The sequence below is a fragment of the Acanthopagrus latus genome, chromosome 18, assembly GCF_904848185.1.
Source record: "Acanthopagrus latus isolate v.2019 chromosome 18, fAcaLat1.1, whole genome shotgun sequence".
Lineage (NCBI taxonomy): Eukaryota > Metazoa > Chordata > Actinopteri > Spariformes > Sparidae > Acanthopagrus > Acanthopagrus latus.
In genome coordinates this window covers 30,017,100-30,027,978 of record NC_051056.1, presented here as the reverse complement: position 1 = coordinate 30,027,978, position 10,879 = coordinate 30,017,100, and the positions used below count along the sequence as shown (strand labels likewise).

Genomic DNA, 10,879 nt, shown 5'->3' with positions numbered 1-10,879 from the left:
TCAATCACTCATTTGTGATGAGAACAAACAGTTTTTAACTTCAGCTTTACTGTCCACAGGAGGAAATGTGTCGCACAGAGATTTAAAACGTAAAGAAAGCTTTCAGTGAGCAGGAGGTGAAGATCATTTAGACTTTTATCTCGCTCAGTTCTCTAAATGTGTTTTATCATGTAAGTCGTTATGTTTTGATGGCGTGTTTGAATTAACTTTAACTGACAGAGGAGAATATCTTATATACTGTATATTGCATTTGTTTACTCAATTTTGTTGTACTTGAGTTTTTCAGTTTTATGCTACTTTACAAATCTACTGTTCCATTTGGTATTAGGCAAATATTGTATTTTCACTAAATTACATTTATGAAATGTTGTACGTTATTTACTGCTTGCTTCACTGCTTCCACCCAGATACAAATCTAACAGCTGAATTCTAATGATTCGAGTCTGTTTTATGATAAATGTTGAGAGTCATTCTCTGAAATATAGGAAACCTGACAAGGCAACAAATGTGGGTCCAGGAAATTTACAGTGTTCACGTGATAAAGCATGAAAAGCTAGATTTTTTTCTCTGAATGTTCTCTATAAGTGAGGAACATGGGAAGTGTGAAATCTGTTCCAAAGCTCGCAGCTTCTGATGAATCAAACTAATTCTGCAGGATTGTAGAAAACCACCTGACGAGCCAACAGCTGCTGAGACGGGTCGGCTTCAGTCCAGATGAATCTTTTGTTTAAGCAGGCGGAGGATCAGGGAACAAGTTCGTACAGCAGCACTGTCTACACAACAGACGCACAACAGAAAGAAACGTCTGGAGCGGATCACAGCTCTAAATGAAGTGGACAAAGTGGTCTCAGGTTACAAGAGCAGACCTGCAGGGAAACGTATTCATCAGGCCTCCACGGTGATTTACTGGTGCGACACTGTCGGTTTGATAGAAACCTTTTATTCAAAGAACGGTTCAGCAGGTGAACGAACAGCTGATGTCAGCCAACGATATGCAGAGTGAGGATGAATTATTATTTTATTTAGAATTGGTCAGTTGTCCCTGAACATTATCCCAGTATCTTTTAGATACAAAAATAATGTGAATTAAGAAAAGTATAAATGAAATAAATCTTAGTTATTGTGTTATACAGGACGCTAAAAGCTACTCTGCCGTCAACAAACAGGCACTTAAACAGTATTTTTCCTTGATCGTATCCACCTTTAGCCTGAGTCATCCTGCCCTTTTCAAAGGACACAGCCGGCCTGAAGACAGTCGCCTTTTACATTTACATTACATTTACATTTTACTCAGCGAGACAAAGCATTATTACAGAGGAGAGTCGGCCTCGCTGCACCCGTGCTCCGCTTATCACACGCTGGAGTCATTCTGTCTCCGTCCAGGCCTTTTCATTCATCATTTCCCATTTCTTTATCTCTCTCTCTCTCTCTTTCTACACACACACACACACACACACACGCACACACACACACACATACACACACACGCACACGCACACACACACACACACACGCTCAACTCTTAATAAGTTTGACATGAACACCCTATAAGACCAGACAAGGCAACCGGATCAAACCTTAATCACCACCATGATGGGAAGGACAGATTCTCCTCTGTGCATGCTGATGAGCGTCCTCCTTCAGCAGGAAAGGTTACGCTGCGCTCTAAAGACAATTCTGCTGATTATCAGACGAGTAAACTTCAACTTAGTTACAAAAATGTTTGAATATCAGATTTCTATTAGCCGACAGAAACTGTTAGCATCGAGCTGGCTCCGTTTTTCTCTTGTGTTGCGTTCAGTAAAAATGTTACTAATACAGCTATGAAAGTAAAAAAATAATGTATTTGTTTGGTTTGACAAGTCTTTGGTTAGATTTTAAAGGGTAACACCACAGATTTTACACACTAAAGTCTAAAACATGAGAAGAAAAAGTAGCGAAAAGCCTTTTGTGGCTCAGTGGAAGCTGAATGTAATCTAATGACTCGCCTCCAGTGATGTCAATCAGAGGCAGAGCTGCATTGTGGGTAATGGGTTTAAGAAAAAGGAAGAAGGATGTGTGGAATAAAAAAAAAGATGTTATCTATGATTTTGACAATTAGTTCTTAAGCTGTCTATAATGAATCACATGGTGTTGTATGACTGAAATGCTAACCTGTGGCCTACATTACCCACAATGCACAGCTTAGCCACTGAGTGACATCACTGGAGGAAATATATTTTCTCTGGAGTCACAAAGGCTTTATATTACTGCAGACGTACTCTCCAAGAGCCGAATGTGGAAAATGTTTGTACATTAAAATTCTGATGGCAGTTTTGTGTTATTACACTTTTACGTTTTAGAAGAAAATCAAATTATTGGTACTTTTTTTTTAATCTTTTTTTTGATTCAGATGATTGAAAAGATTTTAGAATAAAAACAACAGTAAAAACTGGAACCATTTTCCATTCACACGTGAACATAAAGCTGGCAAAAATAACTCAGTTTAATAAAAAAAAACTTCAGTTCAACATACAAATAACATGAAATGTGTTTATGTATTTCCTAAGACTTTGTCTCTGTCAGATAACTTTGGTTTGACTGTTTTTAATCGGTATCTTCTTATCTGAGGTCTGAGTAATGTGAGAGTTGTAAACATGGCGATCTGCTTTTGTTTCCTGCGTCTCTGAGCTGCAGCTGAATGAACGTAGAGCTTCATGGACGCAGTTATGAAATGCTGCTCTCAGTTACATCAGCGATGAACTCTGGATGACAGCTGATCTGTAATCATTCCAGTTACCGTGCATCTCCATGACACACTGCCTGACTCTGATGATGGATGTATCTTCTGCCACAGCGACAGTCGTATCGAAACCTGACTTATTCACATACTGAGGGACTGAGGGTAAATGGCATTGTTGACTCTGATGCTGTTGTTGCTGTCCAAGTGTTTAGAGCTCCATCAAAGGCTGCAGGAGAATCAAAGAGCTGTTTTTATTTATCACAGATATGAGAGGGGGCATCAAGATAGAGCAGCAAGGATAAAGCCTCGGTTACATCTTTCAGGATAAGGATCTGTGCTCTGAGGAGACAATCTTTGGATCTTTATTTGCCAAACAAAGACATACAGCTTTTGTGGCGCTGGTGCAGAGATACAGAGTCCTACTGCTGCAGACCAAGACATTTTAAAATGTGCAACTGCAAACATACGGATTAATAAATGTCCAGATAAAACCTGAGTATCTGCACGACTGAGAGCAGAATATTTGGTCTGACGTCAGCTTTCAACGACATGTCACAGTCTTCTGCTGCAGATGAAGTGAGAGGTGAGAGAAGAACTAGGAGCTTGTACTTAAGTTCAAGTAACAAAAGTAAATTATTTATAATGCAGACTAACATATTTCATAATAGTCAGATTTCCTGAACTGTAGTGGAGTAGCAGTAAGACGTTTCAGCAAATGGAAATACTCAAGTAAAGTACAAGTACCCCAAATACTGTACTCAGGTACAGTGATTGAGTTAATGTACTTCTGAATACTGCTGTGTTTGAAGACTGAAGACTGAAGTAGTTTAGATTATCTGTATTTTGTGTTCTCGATGTTAGTTTGAAACATGTTTTTATCCTGGTGACTCTCAAAGCAACGCTGTGTAACTATTAAAGCATCGAGAGAAGCAGAATAGATGTTTGATTACTGAGTTACATCCACATTTGACAACCTGAACGAGAATCAACAACAAGATATCTTTCACCAAACACTTACATATTGTTGCTTTAAAGCACAAACACAAGCCATCGGTCAGATTCTGTGAAGCTCTGCTGTTTCCCGTCAGTCCGTCTGCTAAATAAATCATCATTCTCTGCTACTCTGGCTAAAAAGTGAAGCCTGTGCTGCCGGTGGGTTTTGAGATGCACCAGGCACTTGGATGGAGGACAAAAAAGTTTACTTCCTGCCAAGCTTAGGGCAAAAACTGCACTGAAGCCACCTGCCTCAGAGGCACTGAGAGAACAGAGTCATTGGATGTGAGACAGGAGTCGACTTCCAGCTGAGAGCCTTTGAATCACGTTGTAACTGATGCTATCGCAGTCTTGTGTTTTTTAAGGACAGAGTGATAAGGGCTCGGTTCTTGGCTGTATTCAGGGCAAGCGAAGATCCACAGAGGGTTCTTTAGCCTCATTTTCTGACCGGCCAGCTCCCAGGCCTATTTAATATTTCACAGCTCCCTCTGAAATGGAGGAGAATGTGCTTAATTAAGTGTGAACAATAAATTGGCTATAACCAATGTTCCGCTGCGCATATATGGTCGGTTCAGGCTTTTGATCATACAGCGAGGTCCCTGAATGTGTACGTCTCTGAGATAAAATGCACATGTAGATGCATGAAATTACAGCATGACGTGATTCGACCGTGACAAACTAGAACTTTGAAGTGTTAAATCGCCGGCCGGCTGTCAGTGACCTCAAACCGCTCTGCTGCTCCCAGGAGGAGGAAGAGTGGTTCGCTTTGAAAGAGGTGGGCGTCAGGGATAAAAGCATGGGAGCGTATAGCAGAATACAAAGTTTAATGTGGCAGGCTAATACTCACATACATGCACACAGTCAGGTGAACAACATTGTCACTGCATTAAGGGAGAAGTCCATCCGCGCTACTTTCCTATTTGAAGACACTTGAGCTGAGGGAGGTGACGCCGTGATGAGCGTCACAACCGTCTTCAGAGCAGGTGTCACATTTTACACCGCTGATGACAAACGTGCACGATGCAGCTGAGCTGCTTTCTGGAGACTGGTTATTGCACGTTCATGCATAACTTAGGCCGTAGAGATGTTCCCAGACTTCTACGCTTGTGACCTCTTAATGCAAAGCAATGTCTACCTGCGACCCCTCATCACAGGCTGTGTGTCTATAGGACATGTGCAGCTCGATGGTACAGTGATGTTCCCTTCTCAGACTGTCTGATCTGAATAATTTGAAGGCTAATGTGAGGCCAGAAGAAGAACGAGCATCACTTTGTATGGCAGAATGTTCTTATTTTCAACACTGGTAATTATCTCACAGCCCACTCTCACAATCCTGATGTTTTCTACTGATGGTTTACACGGCTGGAATATTTCCCACTGAAGCTTTTCTCAAGCTGTTTAGTAAAGCTCTTCTTTTAGCTGAGAGACTTCCAAAAGACACATTTAAACGAGAAGTTTAAATCAAAGCAGAGCAGCCTGATGTATCTTGATTGCCTGCACAGCCTTGCAGTCTCAATTAGTCAAGCTCTACCATCCTACATTTCCCATGAAGCAACACTCAACACTATCTTTGATTGGATGTTCCCTGGCTGCTGGATTCCAACATCTTTCAAACTAAATGCCACCTGCAGAGCCACAGAAGACATCTGACAACCTCTATGCACAAATTGGAGGAACGTTCCTTTAATCATCAGTGTATCTATGCAAGGACATGTCCCAGTATGAGCTATAATGTCCATACTGGCAAGTGGGGAGCTTCATTGTGGAGGTGCACCTCATAAACTCAGAAATCCACACCGGTAAGTTTCCATTTTTCCTATTTTCCTTTGTCAAAACACATTTTCCCACTCAGAACAACATCTCAATCAACTGTTTTTAAAAACAAACTCAACCAGTTTCATTTAAACGGGTCTCCTCTCAGGATTTTCAAGCTGTTTCACTGCAGCATTTTCAACAAATAAATATTAAAGTCATACTGAATATGCATTTTGGCTGGTAAAAAGAATTCTTGGACAGCGGAACCTTTCAGTCCACTTGGCCCGTGAGCACCGCCACATAATATATATCAATTTAACTCATTTGTTAATTCACTCTCCACCTTATTCCTGCCGCAGATGATACCGTGGCTGAATTATGGGCGTGACTTCTGGCACATCCAATTACTTAATCGGAACAAGTGTTTTCCATTGTAACAGGACCAGTGGAAGTTCTGGGGGGGCCAACAGGGGCCAGTGTTCTGGGTCCGCACCCCCCTGTGGCCCCCCGACAGGGAGTCTACATCAATAACACAATTTCTTGCAATGATTTTGTATTGAAGGGAAAGGTGGAAATAAAAGTCTCAGCAGTTTAAACCAAATCAAAACTGTTGAAATAGTAAACCCTGTTTTAAGTCCCATTTATCCCTCGTCTGAATGAAGGATTTGTCTTTTTTCCCGGGTTTTATGTGCCCCTCTATAAAAAAGCAGGCCTAAACTTGCCCCCACTATTAAAACTAGAACCACCACAGAACAGGACATTAGTCCTCATTCACGGCTCTATCAAGTGAATGCTGCTAAGAACATTAATATTGTGTATCCCGCTTTGCTAACACGTCTAAAGCTGCCAGTGTGTTGGTTATTAGAACACTTTGTTCCCCGGTAACGTCCCTGGTGACCTCCCAGGAAACTTGTGGATAGACGAACCTGACAACACCAAATTTGTCCTGATAGATTAATATTGCTGACCTATTAAACACTAATGAAATATTAGTCAGGACGTTAAAAATCAAACAATAAGACGGCCTAAAAACTCAATGTACACTTATTTTTAACAGCACTGAAGTGGTTCTTGGTGCACTGGTCATAAAACCATGCGGGGGTCTCAGAGGCGGCTCTATATTTGTAACTTTGAGGAAGAATCTTTAGAATTTATTGCTCTCGGTGGACGACACACCGATATAACTGCACACACAGTCACAATGACTCCCCGGGTGTTGGCAGCAGATGCAGGCCTGTCCAGATGAACTGTTATTGATGGAGGAATGTATCATCCTCCCTCCCACTGTCTCTGACACACTGCATTGATGAAGTGTGCTGTAGCACAGGCCAAGTACAACCCGAGTGTAATACATCCGTGGAGTGCAGATCCATACGTCCTGCGTCTTATTTCTGACAGAGAAATAAATGTTTAATGTGCTTTGTCTGACCAATTAAGCGAGCAGTTAATAAAGTTGTGATATATATAAGAAAATTACAGAATGAAAATGTGTAAATGAGCATTTTGTTTCACACTTGGGTCAGGACTCAAACAATACTGAGATGCAGAACTCAGAAATATCTGCTCCTTCAATGTTTTAGGCAAAAATGCAAATCTGTCACTTCCTGTCTGCTTCAATAAAACTGTTTAGTTACACATTTTCCCTCATGTTTCCCTCCACGTTAAACACAAAGGTGATCTTGCCCGATCCATAATGAAAGCTCACAGCAGCAGCAGCAGTTAGCAGCAGCTCCTCTCTGATGGACTGTGTGTGAGGAGTCTCAGCAGAAAGCTCACAAGAAGCTGCAGTTATAATGTTTCAGCTTTCAGTGCGACATGTCAGCTTTGATATGCCTCCTTTTATTCTCTCCCGCGTGCTCTCTGCCTTTTGTTAAAATGTACTTTAGTCAGAAAGACAGAGTGCTGCTGGTTTTAATCTGTTGTAATTTCACGTGGAGGTGGGTTATGAGGCAGACTGCCATCTACCGGCTCCACAGCGCCCCCCGTCACCTCCTCCTCCTCCTCCTCCTCGCCCCCCTCTCCTACTTCTAACTCCCACGCAAGCAGCCGTTTAGAGGAGGCAGACAGAGTTCACGCATTTTGAAAAGGTGTGACGGTTCACTCACTCAGCTCCACGTCGAGGATCAAATGTCTTTTAATAATTTTCCAACCCATTCATCCTCCAGTCAGGGTCACAGGTGTGTGTGCAGGTTTTTGGTCGTTTGCTGGTTAAATGTCAACTCAACAGTGACCGAGCTGAGGCTGTGCTGTGAACTGAGCATGAAGCATGATGGGAAAGAACACTGAAGATGCCGCTTGACCAAAACATCAGCTGGAAGCATTGACAAGGAATAACAGGAGCAAACACTGACGTCACAGTAACATGTCGGAGGATCAGCTGAAGCCAGAGGAGCCAGAAATCAAGACCAGGAAAATAAAACGTGTAAATGAAGACGAGAGAAAAAAACGTCACAAAGATTATTTAACCTTCTTAACGAGTGTGTGTTGTTTTGTGTTGCAGTGATGTGAGAGACTCGCGCCTGCTTACAGAGCAGTTTGTCATCTTCTGTTTTAAATAACTGTAATCCTCTAAGTAATCCCGTCTTTACTGAATGTATCTGTAATCTAATTACATCTTTTTTTCAATGACTTTATCATAAAACAGTTACATGTTTGTTGTGTCCTGATTACATGATCTCGTCACATGTATTCTGTTACTCCTCAATCCTGAGAACAAGATGTGAAAACACACTTTTCTGATGTTTCTTTACATTTCCACAGCTGCTCTGTGCAGTTTGTGAGCAGCATGTGTTGCATCAAACAGATCAGACTAAAGTAATCTGATACATGAAATATGTAACTTAGCCTGAGTTAAGTAAATCAATCAGGATTAGTCCAGTTTTTTCCCTCATAATTGATCAAGATAACACAGTTATGTGTTTAAAAGCAGCTGTTTGGACCAAATCTATCGACTTTTAATCAAATCAGCCTTCATGTAACACTAAACACACACTGACAAAAGAGAGATCACAGGCAGACAGGCAGCAGGTCTGTTCAGGATGAGCTTCACACACATTATTGATCATGTGAGAAACGTTTCAAACAGATCAGCTGCGTTTGGAGCGGATTAAACTGCCGGATAAATCTCGATGTGAGCAGTAAAGACGACAACATATACTTGAGTCTGGCAGCTCTTTCTCAGTGGACAGTGGTCTGTGCATGCTTCACATCCACACGGACTCCCGCTGTGATCTGTCGGGCGCAATGAGCCTCTCCAAGCAGGAAGCTTTTATATGGTAATGAAATCGATTGGACCGTTGCGCGCACCAATCAGAAGCGTTTGATTTATGTGTAAGGGACTGTTGAGAGGAGTAGTCGCTTGGCAACCGCCTAATGAAATGTTCCAGCTGAGGCTATTAAAAAAATAGCGACCTCAAGAACCTGTGTTTTTTTTTTCTGCCTCACAGAAAACAGTCAGCGTCTTTTTTCTTCTTCTGATCAGAGAAATGATTCAAACTATGAAAGAAAAACAATAACTGATCGCTGTCAGCGGTCCGACCATCAGGTGTTGGAGATGGATGTGAGACTCTAAAAGTCGTGATCGAAGGTGAAAACATTTTATCCCGTGTTTTTTTTTTTAAAAGAGCTGTCAATCATGTGCGGGCCTCGCGTCAGTTCATCCTGCTCATGTTTGATCCCGAGGCAGCGCTCAGTGTTACATCTGTGCGTGTGAGCTGCGTTAGAGGAGGCAACAATGGATGAACACCGCCGAGCCGAGAGGAGACGTGACAGCCGCGCACTGCAAGACAACGACCATCAGCGAGTCTGTCTCGTTTTTTTTTAATTTCTTTTTCTTTTTGGGGAGACAAATGAATGAAAATAAAAATTAAAAAAAATCTGCTGCATGTTTATAAAAGTCAGGTCTACATCATTCGCCTCATAGAAATGACACCTGAGTCATGAAACAGGTTGGATGTTCTCTGGCATCAGACTCACTCCATCACCAATTACAAAAAAAAAAAAAAAACAACCAGCAGCGATCGATGTTTTGGCAGCCTCGTCGTGTTTGATCTGAGAATCTGAAGGAATGAAAATGGGATGGATGTGACCGACTGTTACTGTGGAAACCAACTTTCCCCCCTCCTGCCCACACGACGCTGTTCCTCCTCAACTCCCCTTCTCACCGCCTCGATATGTTTGCTGGCAGAATGTAGATGAGACAGCTCAGATGATCGCCACGATAGTCACCCAAAGCGCACAACACAGGCATCAACATTTCATGGATGACATGAAAGATTCATTTTAAGAGGGAGGGGAGGGGTGGGGAACATTTTTTTGGCACTTACAGCAGTTGGTAACAGCGAAACTGTTCGCCACTTCCAGATTGTCAATGTGAGGCGTCAATCTGAATTCCGAGGTGCCAAACTGAACCATTCCTATCCGAAACGCGCTGTACTCTTGATCCGCACCCCTCGGAAAAAGTCCCCCTGAAAACCGACACAAAACATCAGTCACAATTGTCACACAATCATTTTTACGCACAGATTCTACGCGTTTTTCTCGCTTGGACCTACCGATCTGAACACTGGGCGAGCCTCCGAGCGCGCATCCCCATAAAACCAGCAGCACCGAAACGGATAAATTCACTATCTTTTCCATGTCCACAGGTTAGGTGTCCACATCCACCGGGAGAGTCTGGTATTCCTCGTTCCTCTCCGGAGAGGTTAGATCCGACACATATTGGACACCTTCAGCCTTGGGGAGAAAATGATCAGCAGGACCGTGTTTTTGGTGCAGGTGTCTCGCAGTGGAGCAGCAGCAGCAGCAGCAGCAGTGAAGGAATGGTCGGTCTGCTGTCTCTTCTTCCGCTCCTCCTCGCCGCTCCCCTCCTGCCGGCAGCTGATACCTCCTCTAAACACACAGGGACACTGCGCGTCTCCGCTCGGCGCGCCGGAGATCCTTTCAGCATCACACCCACAAGTGATGAATGTTAATGAGGAAGGCGGAAAGAGCCGGAAAGAGCCGAGCGATAAGTACTCGGCGACAAGTGGTGCGCACTGGCATGGGGGAGAAAAAACGAAATGAAAAAGCGGAAGTCTTTTGTTTGTTTCACAAGTTTCATCTGGAGCTCTAAGACATGAAAACAGACTGAAGTGGTTTCATTCATGACACCGCAGAGTCGCTGTGCTGCTTTTCATATGAAGTTGGACATTTTAACTCTCACACAGTCTCAGCTGTTCCAAAGGTCAGTCTGCTTGTCAGGAGGATTAACAAACCCAACACCGGGAACCTCATGTGCACTGACTTATCCTGTCAGATCCCCACCAGGCTCCTGTCACCTGAACTTTATCAAACTACTGGAGATCTTTAGGTCAATATTTCAGGAAACGGAGCTGATTCAATGTGTAGAACTCAAGGACTTCACAGAGT

At 42.7% G+C, this 10,879-nt stretch overlaps 1 protein-coding gene and 1 long non-coding RNA gene across 6 annotated transcripts in view; one reads left to right on the top strand and one right to left on the bottom strand.

Moving 5' to 3' along the window:
- The window catches only part of gria2b (glutamate receptor, ionotropic, AMPA 2b), a 49,183-nt gene extending 38,825 nt beyond the window's left edge, over window positions 1-10,358 (bottom strand). For 3 of the 5 annotated variants that reach the window (XM_037077599.1, XM_037077596.1, XM_037077597.1), the window contains exons 1-2: window positions 10,024-10,358; window positions 9,796-9,936 (exon numbers count right to left, since the gene is read on the bottom strand). In XM_037077599.1, the coding sequence (XP_036933494.1) occupies window positions 9,796-9,936; window positions 10,024-10,108 (226 nt within the window). In that variant the 5' untranslated portion in view covers window positions 10,109-10,358. The remainder of the gene's footprint in view (window positions 1-9,795; window positions 9,937-10,023) is intronic. The other 2 variants (XM_037077595.1, XM_037077594.1) reach the window with 1 other exon arrangement.
- Window positions 8,839-9,473, top strand: LOC119007741. The gene is made up of 2 exons (XR_005071220.1): window positions 8,839-9,056; window positions 9,156-9,473. It is a non-coding gene; the product is annotated as an uncharacterized LOC119007741 (long non-coding RNA).
- Window positions 10,359-10,879: the final 521 nt, after the last annotated feature.